Here is a 23,736-nt window from a genome sequence, read left to right as displayed (position 1 = left end):
TCTGCTGTTGTAAACTAAATGTTAGTCTAAAAGAAATGTGAGATAATATCTAGATGCTTTTTATAGTGGAGATCAAGTTTATAAAGGGTAACTTGTGGAATAGACACAGGCTGGAATGCAGTTTTAACCAATCAGCATTAAGGATTAGACCCACCCGTTGTATAATATAAGACAAGTGCTGGAAACAACAGAACACTATGAAAAATCTGGGAAACCAGGCCTGGTACTCATAGCTGACTTTGAAAAGGCTTTTGATAAAGTACAACTGGAATTTATATATAAATGCCTGGAATATTTCAATTTTGGAGAATCTCTTATACAATGGGTTAAAGTTATATATACAGTGGGACAAAAAAGTATTTAGTCAGTCACCTATTGTGCAAGTTCTCCCACTTAAAAAGATGAGAGAGGCCTGTAATTTTCATCATAGGTACACTTCAACTATGACAGACAAAATGAGAAAAAAAATCCAGAAAATCACATTGTAGGATTTTTAATGAATTGATTTGCAAATTATGGTGGAAAATAAGTATAAGGCAAGTGGAAGGGGGAGAAAGTAAGGGACCTGTCTGTTAGTCCTGCATTAAAGACCAAAATTGGCTAAAGAAATTTGTGATAAAGAAAATAGTCGACTAGTTTAATTTAAGGACCAAAAAATTTAATTGAGAGCTGTGCCATATAGATTGCAAAATAGTTGGTGTACCGATTCCATGGCACATGATTTATGAACTGATACACAAAACGCTAGATTCAAAACTTTTACATTTTCAATTGAAATGATTATACAAAATTCTTGCAACCAATGTAATGATATATATATATATATATATGGGATACAAGCATCCCAGCTCTGCAGATTTAGCTGCGAAGAGACAGAATCATTAGATAATTTGTTTTGGTACTGTCCATATGTAGCTTGTTTTTGTTCGCAGGTTCAGAAATGGCTGAAGAATTGCAACATTTACCTGGAGCTAACTCTGCATATAGCACTGCTGGGTGATTTAAAAAGTCATAGTCAATCCATCAATAATAAAATATACTAATACTCTTAAAACAACAATGTGTGCTGTTGAGCGTCTGGAGGACTGGAGTTGGGAAACACTGATGTAGAGTAAGATGATGGAAAGGTTTTGCAAATCAGCCTCAACCACCTGAAGATTGATATTCATTAGTTTTCTTGAATGTGGAGTAATTTGTAGAACGTCACATGAACATATTCAAACCCCCCGTATTTGGGAAACATAGATCAGGGGTGGCCAACCCTCTTGGAGAGTTAATTTTTGGCAGGATTTTCTATGGCCCAAATGAATTACATGTTTACTTGTTTGTTTGCTATGGACAAGGAGAGACTGAAATCCATAATAAGCTTAGCAACTGCCACCTACCAATAATATTAGCATTTTCTATCCCCCCAAAAAGTTATTCAATGTTCCCCAGTTAGCTTACTCTAAATGTCATGCCCAAATAATCTCAAAGGTACTTCAAACCAAGTCGTGGAATATTGAGTGTGTATTCAACTTTTGTTTTATTCAGCCCTGGTCAAGGGCCTAAGCCATGTGAAAATATGGAGAATTGCTGGAAATTAGCTTTAAAACATGTTTTTTTTCTGGAGTGGATAAGCCATGCACAATGCAGGTGATGGCTGCAGGATGAAGAGCAACTGCAGAAACTTACAGACAGTCGACTGCAGTCAAAATTTACGAACTTTGAGCACCTGATTTTTGTCAAGTTCATGCATTTGCTCAATGCAATATACTTTGAAGGAGGCAACCAACGATGGTCAAGGACATGACAAAGTGATCTGCTCGAACGCATCCTTTTACTTCTCTCTCCTTGGCTACCACACGAGCACTCAATCGGTCACACGTTCAAGCTAGCCAATAATGAGCTAGTTCCCTCTTTTGTTGTGTTGGTATCATGCGTAGAAGCACTGGGCACAGGACATTGCATGAATCACGTAGTTAGTTAGCTAAGTAATTTTTCTTAAAACGTTGAATGAGTGTGAGCTGGCCAGCTATCGAGATGTTCCGACTTAAACTACAGCTTCCAGAATGCAACCGCAATGCAGCGTAGGTGGGTATATCCGGTGTCTTAAACACATTATACTTCCGCCCAGACAGACCGACACAGGCAGCCCGAAAAGGAAAACGTAGCTAACTTTTAAAAGCACCAATCAACAAGAGCTTTTTGAGCATAGTTTCATATTTTACAACAAAATCAGGACATGTTTCTCGACTTGACTGAATATTGACGAAGCCGCTAAAAGCAAAGACAAACGCGTTGGCCGCTCAAGAAAGTTTGTGTGAGGGCCTGTAAACAACATGTCCTCCGCCTCGCAGGCATCCTCTAGACGGCAATGGTGCTACCTCTGCGATCTGCCCAAGATGCCCTGGGCCATGCTCTGGGAATTCAGCGAAGCTGTTTGCCGGGGATGCGTGAACTACGACGGGGCGGACAGAATCGAACTCCTAATTGAGACGGCCAGGCAGTTGAAGAGTAGCCACGGTGTTTTGGATGGAAGGTCCCCGGGCCCTCAGCAAGGCAAACCCAGCTCAGGTGGACCGATGGAAGGAGGGAGGCAGCATGCAGAACGTTTAGACAGGGGGAGGGGAGAGTATGGCGTTTCACCCCGCCTCCCCAATGGTCTGCACAGAGCTGAAGATGTGAGTATGTCAGAGGGGAGCAGACAGAGCCCCAACACTAGAAGGGCTATGGCTGGGGCCGCACCTGCTCTACATGGGACCATACCTCATGCTTTGATAGCCCAGGGGTTAGTGGGGGCCCCTCACGGCTTGTTGGCCCCCGTTTCAGGCACCAGAGCTGGGGGCCAGCAGATGGCTGGTTCCTCTGGCCATATAATGGGTGGTGATGGAAGGCGCCAGGTAATGTCAGCCATGTCGCTGGGGGCTGGTGCCTCCACTCTTGTGGGTCTGGAGGCAGGCTGGAGGAATGGTGAGGTCATGGCTGAGCTGGCAGAGAGTGCCAGGAGCCGGGCAGAGGGCTGGCCCAACCGCCCCAGAGCAGTACGAGACGTCCTGGTGACCCTCTGCGGCTGTGCCCCCTTCAGTGTGCGCTTCAGGAAAGACCACAACCTGGTGGGGCGCATTCTCGCTTTCGAAGCCGGGACCGGGCCTGAGTTTGAGCTGAAGGTATTTGTGGAATACCCCAGCGGCTCTGGAATAGTCTTCTCGGGCATCCCAGAGCTTGTCAGGCAGATGTTTCGTGACTCAAACAAAGACGCGGGCAAAGCGGTGAACTCAGGGCTGCGTTACGTGGAATATGAGAGGCGACAGGGCGCTGGGGACTGGCGTGCGCTCACGGAGCTCCTTAGTGACGGTGTACGCTCGTTTAAGGAGCCACCGATGCCCGAGATCCTCCCACAGCCGTACACAGATGCCGGCATGCCCATGGCGCCCGCCGGCCGCTCTGCACCTACGAAGGGTGCTGCACGGCGACGCAAAGCATCACCAAGCTCTGAAAACGGAGAGAGTGATGGAAGGCCCATGGGGGATCATCCAGCCAGAGAGCCCTGGTCTCGAGGTGCATATCCAGGCATGGAGCCCCTAGGTTCAGGCATGACCAACCCCCAGGACGGCCTGCCCCGCTCACACAGCCAGCCCTCGCCCATCTCAGCGCTCATGGGAGTGGCCGACAGCCTAAGCTCAAGCCAGATGTCCCGAGACGGCCCCGGCTTGTCCTCAGCCCATTCCTCTGCAGCTGGCCGCCCAACCAGCGGGAGTCCCTCCTCTGCCTCCACCGCAGTCTCCCAGGCAGATATGGGTCAGGGTGCCCAAGGGGGGCCGAGCACTACCAGCGCTGGGGATTCCGGGAGCGGCGCCCTGCTTTGCTGCACCCTCTGCCGAGAGCGCCTGGAAGACACTCACTTTGTCCAGTGTCCGTCTGTCCCGCACCACAAGTTCTGCTTCCCATGCACGCGTGGCTCCATCCGCAGTCAGGGCCCTGGAGGAGAGGTGTACTGCCCCAGCGGCGAGCGTTGTCCCCTGGCCGGATCCACCGTACCCTGGGCTTTCATGCAGGGAGAGATCTCCACCATCCTGGCCGGAGATGGCGATGTGACGGTGAAGAAGGAGAACGACCCCTGACCCCAATCAAGGTGAAAGGCCCATGACATCCATCTTTATTTTTTTCATAGATCTAATTATAGCAGTAGTTTCTGTTTCTAATAAATGTTGTAATTGTCTTTCTCAACAGCGGCTCAAACACTTTGAAAGCGCTTCCCTGATCTATTTATCTCACCCGGAAGTTCAGATTGGCTGCAGTTCATCACGTGCACCGCAGAGGTGCAGCAAGATAGAACTGAATCACCACGCAACCCAGGAGGGAATAGAACCACCTTATTAAACAAGTTAGGAGGGCACCAGAACCATCAGTCCAAAAGTGGGCCACATGACGGTCTGAGCTAGGCTCATCTGTTAGTAATAATTAAACTAGAGAAAATCACAAGTCATTCTCCATGTCCAATGAAGCAGCAGAGGCTATTCACGAGGCCTTGTTTTAAAAGCCCAGGATTGAAAGCACAGGTCTGTTCTTTAAAATGACAATCTCTCAACGTTTCATGTGTTTCTATATAAAACAATTTAGTTGCATACTGTGTCATATGTGAACGATACCAATATTGAAAGCCCATGGGTAGCCAGAAGCAGGCAATTATTTGGAAAGGACAAATAGATTTTTAAAACAATGGCAAAACCAGTAGGTCCTTAAAACCAAGGTTTAAACATTTTAATCACATGTCTCTTCAATGTATGCTCCTTTATTACATATTGTATGTCAGAAATGTGAATTTACTTTAAATGACTAATTTCTATTTTTGATACAATAAATTTATGTATGCGTTTATAGTAAGTGATAAGACCAAAGATGGCTTTGTGCTCTAATTTTACTGTAGCTTTGTATGCTGTACTCACTGATAACTTTGTCAGTCACTCTGTTTCTTAATCTACCACAGAAGTAAGCTGGTTGTTTGTCTCTAACTTTTTTTGAATTCCCTGTGTGTGTGTGTGTATACACACACACACACGCTTCAATGGTGAAACAACATACTCAAATGTGATCTTAATATGGGGTCAACTAATAAATTCCAGAATAGTCATTGCTTTTGTGTATTTTTTGTCTTGCTCCCTTTTTGCTAGTGCAATTCCTACCCTTTTGTAAAAATGTTTCTGTATGGCACACACAAATACCAGGAGAAGTGAAGCATTTTTCAAACATTTAATTAATCTTAGAAAAGGTATATAGTTGTACTTTCCAAAGGAGGAAAGTTCAAAACTGTTTAAAATTTTACCCTGTTGAGAAATTACACCGTTAACCTGATTCCAACCAAATGAATTAGAATTTTGTATAATTTAGTCCAGGCCATTTGACGTTGAAAAATCAATTCCAAATCAAACGAACACCAAGTCCTAAATTACAATTTATTTAAGAAGAAAGTGAATTGTGAAAGGGTGCCAATATATTACAGCACAACTGTACATAGACATTTGAAGACAAGCACATATTTAATGACTTTTTCCATGATTCAGCATTTTAAAAAACTTAATGAAATTCCAATGATACCACAGTAAACCACCTCTAACTGTAAACAATGTATTTGAGCAGCGAGATATAATATAAAAAGGTGACAGACATTCAATAAATGTCAAACGAGCTCACATTTCACATGCCTTGTATGCATAGACTGGTACCAAGCGTCACAACCAATTTCCAATTTGGGCGGTATCTAGATTTTCATACCGAGGTATACAGTATCACTAAATGTTCACACAAGTGGCATCCAAAAGATTAATATTGTTTTGTGTCAAAAAAAAGTTTAGGCACTAGGGATCTTGATCCATGAGGGGATTGAATGTCTCTGCTGTAACCAAGAAGCTTGATCATGAGATCTAGCCACTTCACTAGCAAACCAAATGCATAGCTGGAGCCCTACGCTGGATATAATTTGACATCTTAGATTTCTTATAGCTAGCTATAAGTAGTGGCGTAGCACGGTATTGAAAATCATACCGTCGGTATTCGGCAATACCCCAGTATAACGCCCAAGCCTAATTAGAAAATATAACAAATATTGTAAACAAAACACTTACCCATAGATTATGTATATTGTAATAACATTTTCACAAACGACAAATATCAAGTGATCATGAGCAACTTGATGGACAGCCATCAATGCTTTACATTGGAGTCACCCAGTGAAACCTCGCAAGGAGCTTCTTGATCCAACAACGTGACCCCTCAAAAAGGGCTTCCTGTGTCCCGGAGGGCCTCTTGGGCCCCTTTCAGTGTCTCCCTCTTCACACACTTCCAATAATCTATGATGCCACGCTGAGGCTGCACCTGGGGAAATACAAACATCACATAATAATTAGAGGTCGACCGATTAATTGGCATGGCATATTTAGTTAAAATAAATTCATGTTAGCAGGCAATATTAACTAGGGAAATTGTGTCACTTCTCTTGCGTTCAGTGCAAGCAGAGTCAGGGTATATGCAACAGTTTTGGCCGCCTGGCTCGTTGCGAACTGTGAACTAATTTGTCAGAATTGTACATAATATTGAAGGTTGTGCAATGTAACGGCAATATTTAGACTTGGGGTTGCCACCCGTTCGATAAAATACGGAACGGTTCTGTATTTCACTGAAAGAATAAACGTTTTGTTTTTGAAATGATAGTTTACGGATTTGACTATATTAATGACCAAAGGCTCGTATTTCTGTGTTTATTATATAATAATTCAATCTATGATTTGATAGAGCAGTCTGACTGAGCCGTGGTAGTTAGCAGCATGCTCATAAGCATTCATTCATACAACACTTTACTGCAAGTATCTCTACTTGCACATCATCATCTGCACATTTATCATTCCAGTGTTAATCTGCTAAATTGTAATTATTCGCTCCTATGGCCTATTTATTGCCTACCTCCTCATGCCTTTTGCACACACCGTATATAGACTCTTTTTTTTCCTACTGTGTCATTGACTTGTTTATGGACTTGTTTATTGTTTACTCCATGTGTAACTCTGTTGTTGTCTGTGTCACACTGCTTTGCTATATCTTTGCCAGGTCGCAGTTGTAAATGAGAACTTGTTCTCAACTAGCCTACCTGGTTAAATAAAGGTGAAATCAAAAAAGAAAACTGCCAGCAGCTCTTAGCAATGCTTGAAGCAAAGTGCTGTTTATGACTTCAAGCCCATCCGGGGCGGCAGGGTAGCCTAGTGGTTAGAGCGTTGGACTAGTAACTGGAAGGTTGCAAGTTCAAACCCCCGAGCTGACAAGGTACAAATCTGTCGTTCTGCCCCTGAACAGGCAGTTAACCCACTGTTCCTAGGCCGTCATTGAAAATAAGAATTTGTTCTTAACTGACTAAAAACTCCTGAGATTAGGCTGGCAATACTAAAGTGCCTATATGAACATCCAGGTATATGAAATACAAAATGGTAGAGAGAAATAGTCGACACATCAAAATTCCTATAATAACTACAACCTAAAACTTCTAAACTGGGAATATTGAACCACCATATGTTCTCACAAGGAACTTAAAGGTTAGCTTTTTTACATGGCACATATTGCACTTTTACTTTCTTCTCCAACACTGCATTATTTAAACCAAATTGAACACGTTTCATTATTTATTTGAGACTAAATTGATTTTATTTATGTATTATATTAAGTTAAAATAAAAGTGTTCATTGAGTATTGTTGTAATTGTCAATATTACAAATATATATATTTATAAAAGCGTCCGATTAATCGGTATCAGCTTTTTTGGGGCCCTCCAATAAATCGGTATCGGCATTGAAAAATCATAAATCGGTCGACCTCTAATAATAATAATAATAATGTTAATAAACTTTACAGAGTGGCTGCGTGAATTGATCACCAGGACACCTTTTTATATGGACTAAACAACCCCCCCAAAAAATCTCCGCTGTGTCCTCCCTTTCCTAATCCTCACTTCTGAGATTAACATTCTGGAAAATTTGGACAACATGATCAGCGCGAGGTTTTCTCCCCCCCAAAAAGTGCGTAAAGTAACAAATCGCGGAACGTTTAAAAGGTCATTTAGTACACTGGAAAAGGTGTCCTAGGGGGCGGGGCGGTTCGATTAGATTGTGTAGCCTCGGCTGAAACTTAACTTGTGTAGCACAATTCATACAGAGACCGCACCTCACAACACAATGATTATTAACAAGTAAATTGGAGACTTGCATGAAAGTTTGAGTTAAGCACAGATCTCAAGATCAAATAACACCCTGACATACTTTTTAATGTGATTGCCAACTGGCAAATACCCCCTTTACCTTCAAGCCACGTAGTACTCGGTCCTCCATCACGCCGATAAACTCCTTGTGGCTCAGGCAGTTATCGCCGTCCAGGTCAAAGATCTTGAACACAGTGTCCAGCACGTTCTCCGAGAGGTCGTGCCCTGTGGCGATCTTCACAGCTCGCTTAAATTGGACTGTGGAGTATCAAAAGAAAGTCAAATTATCAGGATAATGTCTTTGGTTGAAGTGATTTGACTGTGTCGAATCAGAAACTTTCATACAAAATGCCCTTCCTACTTAAAACAAGGTAGAAATTAAAATTACCCATTCCAATAGGTCGGTTGGCTTCACTTATCATTTTCACAGAGAAGGCAAAGTCCTCCAGGTTGTTGGTGAATAGGCAAAATGCTTTGAACTCATCAAATGTGATGCTCTACAAAAGAAGAGGGACAAATGTCCAAGTTGTACACTGAGAAGTCAACACTTGAGACCCCCTGCCCCCAAGAAAAAATGGGTTTATTTCACAACTTCTTAAACCTGAAGGTACATTGACCTGACTTCCTATTATCCCTGGCCCTGTTTGAATAGAAAATGCATCCTTTCTACATTAAAGTAACCCCACATCAGAATTGGTTGGATTGGGGAAAATAATTGGGTGGCAATTCTCAACCTTGCTTTCACAACCCCTAATAATCTGTGGTGACCAAGGAAGGAAGGGTGGATTTTTCAAAGCATTGGAACATGGCCACATTCCTTTTTACCTGGCCAGCGGGGATCCTCTTTCTCATGTTCTCCCAGTAGGCCTCATTGGCTTCCTCGTTGGTGTAGTGCAGCAGCCACTCTGCAAAGTCCTCCCGCCGCATGGTGTCCATGCCCTTGGAAAACTGCAGGAACTCCATCTCCTGCACCTCTGCCTGCAGGTCCTCCATGAACCTAGAAGAGAAATCCAGAGTAAAGACACTGAATGTGACTAGGTCGATTCCGGGCCCGTACTCAGTGTCTCAGAGTAGGAATGCTGATCTAGGATCAGGTCTCCCTGTCCTTGTAACTATATTATGATCTAACAGGCAACACTGATCCTTGAGCAACAATAAGTATTCAGTGCATATGAGAATACATGATTTTACTAGGATTGGGTACACCTATAAATGCAAAAGTATGTGGACACCCCTTCAAATGAGTGGATTCTGCTATTTCAAACACACCCATTGCTTAAATCAAGCACACAGCCATGCAATCTCCATAGACAAACATTGGCCGTAGAATGGCCTTACTGAAGAGCTCATTGACTTTCAACTTGGCACAGTCATAGGATTCTACCTTCCAAACAAGTCAGCCCTGCTAGAGCTGCCCCAGTCAACTGTAAGTGCTGTTATTGTGAAGTTGCAATGTCTAGGAGCAACAACGGCTCAGCCGCAAAGTGGTGAGCCACACAAGCTCACAGACCGCCGAGTGCTGAAGTGCATAAAAAAATTGTCTGTCCTCGATTGCAACCATCACTATGGAGTTTAACTTCCTCTGGAAGCAATGTTTACACAATATCTGTTAATCGGGAGTTGAATGAAATAGGTTTCCATGGCCGAGCAGCTGCACACAGACCTAAGATCCCCATGCGCAATGCCAAGCGTCGGCTGGAGTGTTGTAAAGCTTGCCATTCTACTCTGGAGCAGTGGAAACATTGCGATGAATGATGATGAATCACACTTCACCAATGAGGGCTGTGATGAATCACGCTTCACCAATGGGGCGGTTTTTCATGGTTCGGGCTAGGCCCCTTAGCGTTAAGATTTCCCTTCACTGGAACTACAGCATACATTTACATTACAGATGATTATGTGCTTCCAACTTTGGCAACCGTTTTGGGAAGGCCTTTTCCTGTTTCAGCATGACAATGCCCCCTGTGCACAAAGCGAGGTCATACAGAAATGGTTTGTCAACATTGGTGTGGAACAACTTGACTGGCCTGTACAGAGCCCTAACCTCAACCCCATCAAAGACCTTTGGGATGAATTGGAACACCGACTGCGAGCCAGGCCTAATCGTCCAAACTCACTAATGCTTGTGGCTGAATGGAAGTCCCCGCAGCAATATTCCAACATCTAGTGAAAAGCCTTCCCAGAAGAGTTGAGGCTGTTAAAGCAGCAAAGGGGAGACCAACTCCATATTAAATGCCTATGATTTTGGAATGAGATGTTCGATGAACATGTGTCCACATACTTTTGGTCATGTAGTGTATTTTACCTGCAGAATACATTGTACTGAAGCTTGTTGCTGCCATTCCTGCCAAAGAAGAATGCCTGCAGTGTAGTGTTCACACCATCCCCCTCTACGACTGGTTTCTGTGAAGATGACATCAAGTTTCAACACTTCCTGCCTTTGTTATTACTGCAAGCCCCATCACGCTTGAAATATGAGTAAACACAATCAGTTTTTCAGCCAGTACGCAATGGTTTATGTCACCGTACAATGGCAGTTGGCAAGGCATAGTGCTTTCAATGTGCATTTTCACGTCATTTAAAATAAATGTTTAAAAAATACCCTTTATTTAACTAGGCAAGTCAGTTAAGAACAAATTCTTATTTACAATGACGGTCTACCGGGGAACAGTGGGGTAACTGCCTTGTACAGGGGCAGAACGACAGATTTTTACCTCGTCAGCCCAGGGATTCGATCCAGCAACCTTTGTTACTGGCCCAACGCTCTAACCCCTAGGCTACCTGCTGCCCATATCAAGTATTTTGAAAACTTTTCAACAATTCACATAAATGACTAAGGAGTTCAGTCTTAAAAAGGTTTAGAGTGTTGACTCACCACGTCTGTGGCACCTTCCATGGGCACTTTCTCTTTTCTTTTCCCAATGATTTTCTTGAGCTTCATCATAAAACAAAGCAGCAACAATTATTCCTTGTATTATAATAAATGCAGATGCTTAATCTTTTGTAGTTTAGTTAAAAACATTTACTACTAGTGAGAGCATTTCTTAGCTAGCTTAATCTAAAAATTCAGGAAACTACTAATTCAGTTATAAACCCACTAATAACACATACATACCTCTTACTCATCTGGATTATCCAATTAATGTCAGCAATAAGAGAATTTTTCATTAGTCAAAAAGGTTTACTACCCACAATGCCTCACTAATATTAAAACTGGAGCCAGTTTGAAACAGCAAACAGTGTGTGTTTGAGTTCGACTGAACAGCAGATGGACCGCATAGAACTACTGATCTACAAATCATCTTGCAACCCAAATACTACTCATGATGTGACCAAAGCGATCACTTGCCTTGCTCAAACTGATCCTCTCAAACGCGCTGAATGATTATCCATGCTGCTCCTCGCTCTACTTTGTCAGGTGCATAACATGCAAGATGTTTTGGACTCCATATTCCCAGTAGGAACACACAACAGAAGTCTCTTAACGCTATCTAAACCCTGTGGTTCCCAGTGATGCTGAATGTCTACACCAGGCTCTATTCAAAATTAGGGAATCAACTTTTCATTGGTTTGGTGCAAAACTGTGTCAGTCACATGCATTTTTGTAGCAATGTATGCATACTGCATTGTGCTAAAGCCAACTGGCAAGTACAGTATGTTTACAAGCTAGATTCTGTAACATACAATGCATTCGGAATGTATTCAGACCTCTTGACTTTTTCCACATGTCGTCACGTGACAGCCTTATTCTAAAATTGATTGAATTGATTTTCCCCCTCATCAATCTACACAGAAAGTCCGAGTCCTTTAGGTGCCTTTTGGAAGAAACTGGTGCAGACTGGCCATACAACATGTGACAGAGTTAGTATCAAGAGTATAGTACTCACTTGTTGGAGCATTTATTTTAAAACCTCCAACTGGGCAACGTCCATGTAAGGGCTGGAAATATTTTGGAATTTAACAGTGTGGATACTTGATATAGATATACATGACTGTATACTTTGATATACAATCAGACAATACAAATTACTATATGCAACATGAAAATACAAATCCATCAACTCCTTGAGAAGCATATCATCGCTGTCTGATGAAAACCTCATCCTCAAACCACAAATGTTTCAGTAAATAAATAAAAAAATACCAAATTTTCCGCATTAACGAACATGCAATTATGAATACATTTTCTTGGTCCTAGAGTCACGAAATGTTCAGAGTACATTGAGGGGAATTACTGCTTTCAATCAAAAAATATATATATTTTTAAATTAGCCACAAATGCAGTTACAAGGTTTTCATCAGAGAGCGACGATATAAAAAAACAAAAATGTGAGGAACATTATATAATACACATTATAAAGCATACCTTGAGAAACTCCTTTCTGTCCACATGCTCATTGCCATCAATATCAAGCATTTTGAAAGCTATATGAAATCCTGTGTGTGGCTCTGAAATTACACAATGCATTTTCTATTAGAAAATAACATCACAGGCTTATCTGCAGTTGAAGTCGGAAGTTAACATACACTTAGGTTGAGTCATTAAAACTTGTTTTTCAACCACTCCACAAATGTCTTGTTAACAAACTATAGTTTTGGCAAGTCGGTTAGGATATCTACTTTGTGCATGACACAATACATTTTTCCAACAATTGTTTACAGAGATGATTTCACTTATAATTCACTGTATCATAATTCCAGTGGGTCACAAGTTTATATACACTAAATTGACTTTAAACAGCTTGGAAAATTCCAGAAAATGATGTAATGGCTTTAGAAGCTTCTGATAGGCTAATTGACATCATTTGAGTTAAATGGAGATGTACCTGTGGATGTATTTCAAGGCCTACCTTCAAACTCAGTGCCTCTTTGCTTGACATCATGGGAAAATCAAAAGAAAAAAAAGGTACCACGTTCATCTGTACAAACAATAGTGCGCAAGTATAAACACCATGGGACCACGCAGCCGTCATACCGCTCAGGAAGGAGAAGCGTTCTGTCTCCTAGAGATTAACGTATTTTGGTGAGAAAAGTGCAAATCAATCCCAGAACAGCAGCAAAGGACCTTGTGAAGATGCTGGAGGAAACAGGTACAAAAGTATCTATATTCACAGTAAAACGAGTCCTATATCGACATTACTTGAAAGGCTGCTCAGCAAGGAAGAAGCCACTGCTCCAAAACCGCCATAAGCCAGACTACAGTTTGCAACTGCACATGGGGACAAAGATCATACTTTCTGGAGAAATATCCACTGGTCTTATGAAACAAAAATAGAACTGTTTGGCCATAATGACCATCGTAATGTTTGGAGGAAAAAGGGGGAGGCTTGCAAGCCAAAGAACACCATTCCAACCGTGAAGCACGAGGGTGGCAGCATCATGTTGTGGGGGTGCTTTGCTGCAGGAGGAACTGGTGCACTTCACAAAATAGATGGCATCATGAGGTAGGAAAATTATGTGGATATATTGAAGCAACATCTCAAGACATCAGTCAGGAAGTTAAAGCTTGGTCGCAAATGGGTCTTCCAAATGGACAATGACTCCAAGCATACTTCCAAAGTTGTGGCAAAATGGCTTAGGGATAACAAAGTCAAAGTATTGGAGTGGCCATCACAAAGCCCTGTCCTCAATCCTATAGAAGATTTGTGGGCAGAACTGAAAAAGTGTGTGTGAGCAAGGAGGCCTAATAACCTGACACTGTTACACCAGCTCTGTCAGGAGGAATGGGCCAAATTTCACCCAACTTATTGTGGGAAGCTTGTGGAAGGCTACCTGAAACGTTTGACCCAAGTTAAACCATTTAAAGTCAATGCTTCCAAATACTAATTGAGTGTATGTAAACTTCTGACCCACTGGGAATGTGATGAAATAAATAAAAGCTGAAATCATTCTCTACTATTATTCTGACATTTCACATTCTTAAAATAAAATGGTGATTCTAACTGACATAAGACAGGGAATTTTTACTAAATGTCAGGAATTGTGAAAAACTGAGTTTAAATGTGTTTGGCTATGGTGTATGTAAACTTCCAACTTCAACTGTAGGTACTGCTTGGACCCAACAAAGCAGCGACAAAATGAGCGCTTAACAGCAGGGTCTTCTGAAATAATGATTCTAGCACAACATTGTTAGTGACTGGGCAACATTTTGAATGAGAAAGTTAATTCGACAAAACACTACCACATGAGCTGTGTGTTCAGTATCTAAGTATGAGAAAAAAATACTATAAATAGAAAAATAAAATGTGCGTTCTATTGGACTGTTTGAATATGTTATTTTTATTTTTGTGCCTACTGAAAACCACCACCCAGGTTGTCAGTCCAGCCACATAAGTTTTAGCCAGCTTTTCAGTCACTGCACTAACCTTGAGGGCATAGAAAATCCCACAAAATCAAGTAATGCATACATAATCTTATTATTTTCACAATGTTACAGTAACAGGCTACACAATGTACTATCCTAAACATGATAAATAGTACATTAGATTAGGCTATGTCAAATTAAGTTAACCTATTGTGCAGACAATAAGATGAGGGGCCTGAAAATATCATGAGCAACGGAAACTCAGCAATTCATAAATGAGCCAGCTACTGTACAAAGGTGTTGCCACACATTCATTATGTTTGCACGTCTATATGCTACATCTGTGCTAAACCAGAGCCGTGTTCATTAGGCACCCGGTAGAAAACGTTCTGAAACGGGAAGGTATCATCTGTCCTTGTGTAACACTGTTGTTTCCGTTCTTCTCCCTGCCCCAACCTGGACTCAAACCAGGATCCCTCTGAACACAACAGCTGTCGCCCATGAAGAAGCCGCGACCCCTTGAGCAGGTGATGTCACCGATTGAATGATACTAGGCTACACTCAAACCCTTTGACCTCCTCCACAGCAACCCCAGCAGTCGGGCAGAGTTCAACTGAGTAGATACCACTAACTAGCTAGCCAATTGATATCGACTAAACTTGTCCAATAAACACACATTTTTGTTTTCAGTTGCAAACCATTTTGCTAATGGACACGACCCAGATGAAGTAAGATGTGCTGTGTAAGCATGAGAGGATGCAGGTTCCAATGCATGTCATTGAAAGGGAGGGCTGTTTCTACTGTATGTCATGCTGAGTCTATAACTTACTGGTCAGAATAGTCAACAGGAACAGGTACTCTGTGTAGGATATCAGACCTGCAAGACACAAAACATGCCATCTGTATCACACAAACATTTCAGTGAGTCTTCATTTAACCCGTTTAGATTGACTCCAACATCAAATACATATTTCCTGCCTGAAGTATAACTAGCCAGCATCTTCTAACTTTGATAACGCACGTAGCACCAGTGAGGTTGCTTGACCATGGCATGAAAACGTACCATTGTCTCCAAAGTTTCTGAACAGACTGTTGCCTGCCTTGGCCCATGAGGCAGCATCCAGCATCTTATCCACCTCCTGCAAGTATCATCAATTATGCAACGAGAAACAACTAAAAGTAATCTCGTGCTGTAATGCTCATGTTGGTAAGACTATAGTAAATCCAAAACAAGTTCTGACAATGTGTTAACCCGATCCCAACACTCACCTTTTTGGTTAGAGCTTTATTTTGCAATTTACCTACAAGCAGAAGGAAAAGTAAAGAGCAGTTGTTGCTTGGAACAAAATGTAATACACTTACACAGATGGAGCTTGTATCTAGCCAATGAAGCCATATGCCAAACAATTACATAATGCAGTATTCCTTTTCAACCACGTAGGCCTTTTTACAACATGGACACTATCATTTGATACTACTGTACTTACGGTCAACATTCTCCAGCATGATTGAGAAAAGGAAATCCCTTGGTGTCATGTAGAGCTCCTCATCGTACATCATTGAGGCAAACTGGTTGAAGCGCATCCGTCTGGCAGACATCTGGGATACTGGAAGCACCTATAATACAGCATGAAGAATTAGCATTAAAAGGAGGACAAAGTCTAAACTAAGGGGCAGTACAAAGCTGAACATTTGATAAAATAATGGAAATAGAATGGTCAGTACTCCTGACCAACTATTTTGGCACATAGACATTCATGCAAACAGCAATTAGCTAATGGATACATTTGATATGCTTGCTTATTCTATCAATGTATCAACTGATGACACAATTTCCCTATACATAGAAAATATTATCCCATAGGCCTGTCCCTCTCGGTCACCACAATCACACCGTTATTCAACTGGTCGCTCAGATCGGCACCGTTTCCTTTTTATTTAACGTTGCACACCGTTTTCTTCATACTGAAAGCAGCCCTAATCAATATGGTGTGACCATCAAATAGCAAAACTTGTGGAGCAGACATAGATCATAGCTGTGTTCAAATACCCATACTAACATACTTAATGAGTATAAACTACATACTATTAGTTCATTTTAGTATACTGTCAACAAACAGTATACTTCAGTTGAGCATACTAGCGTTTCACCTGTCTACCTGAAGTTGATGCTGTTGCTATGCAACCTCTTGCTAGCATAACAAATTACTAGCTAGACATTTTACTACTTTGGGTGTGTTCTTAAATTCAATCTGGAGTGCCAGAGTGTGCTCTGGGCGTTGCTAAATTCAGAGCGTCGTCAGATTGTCCGTTTGTAAATTCATAGCGTTTCGCTCTGGGAGCTTTCAGAGTGCACACTGGACGCTCTAGCCGAGGAGTAGGGTTGATTTGAGCATTCTGATCTTACAACTGGCTAGCTACTTCCAGACACAAATGAGAGAACACCTCACTGACCATTTCACTCACCCTAGCAGAGCTGGTTAGGCAGTTTTCATGTTATCCAGACAGTTGGTGACAAACTGCTGCTGGCAACACTCTAATTAAGCTTTTTTACCAACACCTGCAATATTCAACAGGTGTTGAGCGTTCGTAAATTCAGTTATTCTGCGCTACTCTTGTACACTCAAACGAGAGTGCTCTCGGACTAACTCGGATAGCCAGAGCAAATTTACGAAAGCACCTGAATTGAGAACGCACAGCTAATGACTGGAATAATCAAGTCAATAAACGTTAGTTAGGTAGTTAGATAGGATATTGTTAATATACTGGCAATTTTGATGTTTTAGTAACCAACTAACGTTGTTAATGTTGTTAGAAAGCAGCTAGCTAACATAGCATGTCTTTATGCAACCTCTCCCTCAATGTGATCAAGACAAAGGAGATAATTGTGGACTACAGGAAAAAGAGGACCAAGCACACCCCCATTCTAATCGACGGGGCTGCAGTGGAGCAGGTTGAGAGCTTCAAGTACATAGGTGTCCACATCACCAACAAACTAACATGGTCCAAGAACACCAAGATAGTAGTGAAGAGGGCATGACAAAACCAACTCCCCCTCAGGAGACTGAAAAGATTTGGCGCGGGTCTTCAGATCCTCAAAAGGTTCTACAGCATCTCCATCGAGAGACTGGTTGCATCACTACCTGGTTTGGCAACTGCTCGGCCTCCGACCGCAAGGCACTAGAGGGTAGTGCTAGCGGCCCAGTGTATCACTGGGGCCAAGCTTCCTGCCATCCAGGACCTCTATACCAGGCGGTGTCAGAGGAAGGTCCTAAAAATTGTCAAAGACTCGAGCCACCCTAGTCGTAGACTGTTCTCTCTGCTACCGCACGGCAAGCAGTACCAGAGCGCCATGTCTAGGTCCAAGAGGCTTCTAAACAGCTTCTACCCCCAAGCCATAAGACTCCTGAATATCTAGTCAAATGTCACTAATACAATTTGATTTACAGCAGTATGTAACCGGTATGTGGTTCGTAAGGGTAGCGTAGCTAACGAATTGTCAGCCAACATAACTGTAAGGTAACTTATTCGAAAAGTAACGTTCATTACATTGCCCAACATTTGTCATAATTAGTAAAGCAATGCATTTGTATCCGCTCTCGTTAGACTTCGGCTGCATAAGTCACACCCATTTCCAGAAGAATTGCATTATGGACCCTAAAATCAAGGCAAATGTCCACTCTTTGAATACTTCGTATTTTGGCGAATGTAGTACGAGATCCGGAAACTTTTGGCATACTAACTATATCCATACTATGACCAATAAGCATACTATACATTTATGTCACAGATAGCATGGTTAGTACTTCCGGCGCCGACAGAGATGGCCGCCTCGCTTCGCGTTCCTAGGAAACTATGCAGTTTTTTGTTTTTTTTACGTGTTATTTCTTACACTAGTACCCCAGGTCATCTTAGGTTTCTTTACATACAGCCGACAAGAACTACTGAATATAAGATCAGCGTCAACTCACCATCAGTACGACCAAGAATATGTTTTTCGCGACGCGGATCCTGTGTTCTGCCTTACAACCAGTGTAACCGAGTGGATCACATGCAGCGACCAAAAAAAAAACGACTCAGAAAAAGAGGGAAACGAAGCGGTCTTCTGGTCAGACTCCGGAGACGGGCACATCGTGCACCACTCCCTAGCATTCTTCTTGCCAATGTCCAGTCTCTTGACAACAAGGTTGATGAAATCCGAGCAAGGGTAGCATTCCAGAGGGACATCAGAGACTGTAACGTTCTCTGCTTCACGGAAACATGGCTAACTGGAGAGACGCAATCCGAAGCGGTGCAGCCAGCGGGTTTCTCCACGCATCGCGCCGACAGAAACAAACATCTTTCTGGTAAGAAGAGGGGCGGGGGCGTATGTCTTATGGCCAACGTGACATGGTGTGATGAAAGAAACATACAGGAACTCAAATCCTTCTGTTCACCTGATTTAGAATTCCTCACAATCAAATGTAGACTGCATTATCTACCAAGAGAATTCTCTTCGATTATAATCACAGCCGTATATATCCCCCCCAAGCAGACACATCGATGGCTCTGAACGAACTTTATTTAACTCTCTGCAAACTGGAAACGATTTATCCGGAGGCTGCATTCATTGTAGCTGGGGATTTTAACAAGGCTAATCTGAAAACAAGACTCCCTAAATTTTATCAGCATATCGATTGCGCAACCAGGGGTGGAAAGACCCTGGATCATTGTTACTCTAACTTCCGCGACGCATATAAGGCCCTGCCCCGCCCCCCTTTCGGAAAAGCTGACCACGACTCCATTTTGTTGATCCCTGCCTACAGACAGAAACTAAAACAAGAAGCTCCCACGCTGAGGTCTGTCCAACGCTGGTCCGTCCAACGCTGGTCCGACCAAGCTGACTCCACACTCCAAGACTGCTTCCATCACGTGGACTGGGAGATGTTTCGTATTGCGTCAGACAACAACATTGACGAATACGCTGATACGGTGTGCGAGTTCATTAGAACGTGCGTTGAAGATGTCGTTCCCATAGCAACGATTAAAACATTCCCTAACCAGAAACCGTGGATTGATGGCAGCATTCGTGTGAAACTGAAGGCACGAACCACTGCTTTTAATCAGGGCAAGGTGTCTGGTAACATGGCTGAATACAAACAGTGCAGCTATTCCCTCCGCAAGGCTATCAAACAAGCTAAGCGCCAGTACAGAGACAAAGTAGAATCTCAATTCAACGGCTCAGACACAAGAGGTATGTGGCAGGGTCTACAGTCAATCACGGACTACAGGAAGAAACCCAGCCCAGTCACGGACCAGGATGTCTTGCTCCCAGGCAGACTAAATAACTTTTTGCCCGCTTTGAGGACAATACAGTGCCACTGACACGGCCTGCAACGGAAACATGCGGTCTCTCCTTCACTGCAGCCGAAGTGAGTAAGACATTTAAACGTGTTAACCCTCGCAAGGCTGCAGGCCCAGACGGCATCCCCAGCCGCGCCCTCAGAGCATGCGCAGACCAGCTGGCCGGTGTGTTTACGGACATATTCAATCAATCCCTATACCAGTCTGCTGTTCCCACATGCTTCAAGAGGGCCACCATTGTTCCTGTTCCCAAGAAAGCTAAGGTAACTGAGCTAAACGACTACCGCCCGTAGCACTCACATCCGTCATCATGAAGTGCTTTGAGAGACTAGTCAAGGACCATATCACCTCCACCCTACCTGACACCCTTGACCCACTCCAATTTGCTTACCGCCCAAATAGGTCCACAGACGATGCAATCTCAACCACACTGCACACTGCCCTAACCCATCTGGACAAGAGGAATACCTATGTGAGAATGCTGTTCATCGACTACAGCTCGGCATTCAACACCATAGTACCCTCCAAGCTCGTCATCAAGCTCGAGACCCTGGGTCTCGACCCCGCCCTGTGCAACTGGGTACTGGACTTCCTGACGGGCCGCCCCCAGGTGGTGAGGGTAGGCAACAACATCTCCTCCCCGCTGATCCTCAACACTGGGGCCCCACAAGGGTGCGTTCTGAGCCCTCTCCTGTACTCCCTGTTCACCCACGACTGCGTGGCCATGCACGCCTCCAACTCAATCATCAAGTTTGCGGACGACACAACAGTGGTAGGCTTGATTACCAACAACGACGAGACGGCCTACAGGGAGGAGGTGAGGGCCCTCGGAGTGTGGTGTCAGGAAAATAACCTCACACTCAACGTCAACAAAACTAAGGAGATGATTGTGGACTTCAGGAAACAGCAGAGGGAACACCCCCATCCACATCGATGGAACAGTAGTGGAGAGGGTAGCAAGTTTTAAGTTCCTCGGCATACACATCACAGACAAACTGAATTGGTCCACTCACACAGACAGCATCGTGAGGAAGGCGCAGCAGCGCCTCTTCAACCTCAGGAGGCTGAAGAAATTCGGCTTGTCACCAAAAGCACTCACAAACTTCTACAGATGCACAATCGAGAGCATCCTGGCGGGCTGTATCACCGCCTGGTATGGCAACTGCACCGCCCTCAACCGTAAGGCTCTTACCGAGAGACTGAAAAACAGCTTCTATCTCAAGGCCATCAGACTGTTAAACAGCCACCACTAACATTGAGTGGCTACTGCCAACACACTGTCAATGACACTGACTCTACTCCAGCCACTTTAATCATGGGAATTGATGGGAAATGATGTAAATATATCACTAGCCACTTTAAACAATGCTACCTTATATAATGTTACTTACCCTACATTGTTCATCTCATATGCATACGTTGATACTGTACTCTATATCATCGACTGCATCCTTATGTAATACATGTATCACTAGCCACTTTAACTATGCCACTTGGTTTACATACTTATCTCATATGTATATACTGTACTCGATATCATCTACTGTATCTTGCCTATGCTGCTCTGTACCATCACTCATTCATATATCCTTATGTACATATTCTTTATCCCCTTACACTGTGTATGACAGTAGTTTTTTTTTGGAATTGTTAGTTAGATTACTTGCTCGTTATTACTGCATTGTCGGAACTAGAAGCACAAGCATTTCGCTACACTCGCATTAACATCTGCTAACCATGTGTATGTGACAAATAAAATTTGATTTGATTTGATTTGATTTTAGTATGAGTATTCGAACACAGCTCATATTGTAACGACAATCAAAGTCGATAGCGCGCCAGACCTCGAGCTTGAAGGCCGAGGGTTCGAGAACTGCTCCCTGCTGTTTTCATTACATTGGTGTCAGAAGAGACCGGACCTCGCATCCACGACAGTGCGTGTGCTTGGCCGGTGAGCGCGTTCCTGTAATACGTAGAGTCGCAAGCTAGCGCGAGGACGCGCTCTTTGAAAGGAGGGAGTAGTGTACAAGAGTAGCGCGCCGGACCTCGGGCTCGAAGGTCGAGGGTTCGAGACCTGCTCACTGCTGTTCATTACAATATATAAAGAACACACAAAACAATATAGCCCACTGAGCCACCGTAATCATCATGCACAGTTTCCGTCTAATTAAACGTTTAACACCGTTCTGAATACACCACAACTCTCAAAATGTTGATTGGATTTTTTTTTTTAAACATTGCGATAACTAGCTACCTAACGTTACCATATTATTTGTATGCAGAGCCTTAGCTAAATAGGCTACTTGTTGTTTACTAATAGGCCTACTGTAATATATATATGGCTGTTTACTTGAGCATTGTACTAACATTCAGTTGTGATAATGCCTGGTAGAAAAGTTTAGCATACAAATACTGACTCACCAGGCACTTAGCAAGATTCCTGGCAAGTTCGGATATCTAGTTAACTCAAACTTCGTTGCTAACTTTACAGACAGCTAGCTAGCTAGCTGCGCCACTTCACCAAAGAGACTCGAATGTTACCTTTTCCTCCTCGGCATGGACGGTGAAGGGCAAAAACCTCTTGCTCGACTCAAAGTGAAAATATACCAGCCCGCTTCCAACGGCAAACCCCAAAATGCCAGGTCTCAGGGCACTATGCAGCGTTCTGTATGACCAAGGTCTCCTCCAAAAGTTTCTCAAAACTCCAGCAACCCTGCCAAAGCTGGCCATTTTCCGTAAACTTCTTCTTAGGTACCTTCTTCTTCGATGACGTGTATTGGCGGTTGGAATCCAATACATGTTGCATTACTGCCACCAACTAGACTGGAGTATAACACCTTTATACTTTGCTTGAATAAAAATAAATAAACAAATACCATATAAAAACAAAGAATACCCCCCTCCCCCCTCCACTATTTAAATCATACATCACTTGTTGGACTATCCCTCTGCACTGGTACAACTCTACAACTCACAAGACTCCTCAGGATCCCCCCTTGACCCATCTTCCTTTACTTTCTTCACTGCCTCAGCATAGACAGCTTCTGCAATACTCTAACCCTGGAAACCTCAACCTGCCTCTCTCGTGGACATTTCTGATCTCCAGCCCCATGGGTATCCCTACAATTAACACATACCACTACTTTCTCCAATGCTACACATGCCTTTGTCTCATGCCCTTGCACACACTTTTCACACCTAGGAAGCTCCCTCCTACACGTGTGGCAGCCGCCACATGCACATAAGGTTGACACCTGTAACCACGTAATGTATTCGGCACAAAAGCTCATACGGGATAACTTACATATCGTAACATCACTTTGTTGGGCAAAGACTGAATATCAAAACTCAAAAGGACAGACAACTCTTCTGTTCCACCACTCACGCCACCCTGTCTGGGTCGCATCAAACTACAAGCATCGCAAACCCCCGGAATCTTCACCTTCAGTTGGTCATTTTTCCCATTTACCTCTACCCCAGTAATCACTCCTTGCAATGGCACTCTTTCCTTGAGAGCAAAACAATTCACCTCTCTTGTCCCCAATCGTTTAATGTGGAGTGCCTGCTCCCTCTGACCAGCAGAAACACACAATTATCAAAAGACTTACATACCGCTATTTAATTTTCCCTAAATGATCTTAGCCAGGCCGATGGCCTGGGAGAACGGGACTCTCGTTCAACACACCCTGTAACTCTTCTGCAGTAAAACCTTCTACACCAGTAATTCTCTGCAGCTGCCACCATAACATCTATATTCTGGGATTTACATTCCATTTTTGAAATACAGTTATTAACCATGGCAACGAATGCTAAGAAGCCAAATTTACTGAAGCACAAATTTATATTAATCTGTAGTAGAGGTCGACCG

The 23,736-nt window shown here is 43.1% G+C and overlaps 2 protein-coding genes across 2 annotated transcripts; one reads left to right on the top strand and one right to left on the bottom strand.

Moving 5' to 3' along the window:
• Positions 1-2,088: 2,088 nt before the first annotated feature.
• On the top strand, positions 2,089-5,113 carry LOC112258155 (interferon regulatory factor 2-binding protein 1-like). Its single transcript, XM_024432325.2, has 2 exons — positions 2,089-4,114; positions 4,213-5,113. The coding sequence occupies exon 1, from the start codon at positions 2,322-2,324 to the stop codon at positions 4,101-4,103; it is 1,782 nt and encodes a 593-aa protein (XP_024288093.1). The 5' UTR covers positions 2,089-2,321; the 3' UTR covers positions 4,104-4,114; positions 4,213-5,113.
• A 105-nt stretch (positions 5,114-5,218) lies between these two features.
• LOC112258013 (calcium uptake protein 2, mitochondrial-like) lies at positions 5,219-22,640 on the bottom strand. Its single transcript, XM_024432059.2, has 12 exons — positions 22,410-22,640; positions 16,013-16,142; positions 15,795-15,826; positions 15,589-15,664; positions 15,355-15,402; positions 12,588-12,670; positions 11,097-11,156; positions 10,527-10,624; positions 9,047-9,218; positions 8,610-8,718; positions 8,322-8,479; positions 5,219-6,354 (listed from the first exon to the last, which is right to left on the bottom strand). The coding sequence occupies exons 1-12, from the start codon at positions 22,596-22,598 to the stop codon at positions 6,253-6,255; spliced, it is 1,257 nt and encodes a 418-aa protein (XP_024287827.1). The 5' UTR covers positions 22,599-22,640; the 3' UTR covers positions 5,219-6,252.
• Positions 22,641-23,736: the final 1,096 nt, after the last annotated feature.

The sequence above is a fragment of the Oncorhynchus tshawytscha genome, linkage group LG09, assembly GCF_018296145.1.
Source record: "Oncorhynchus tshawytscha isolate Ot180627B linkage group LG09, Otsh_v2.0, whole genome shotgun sequence".
Lineage (NCBI taxonomy): Eukaryota > Metazoa > Chordata > Actinopteri > Salmoniformes > Salmonidae > Oncorhynchus > Oncorhynchus tshawytscha.
The sequence above is the reverse complement of the archived record's forward strand: the minus strand, read 5'-3'. Positions and strand labels throughout refer to the sequence as shown.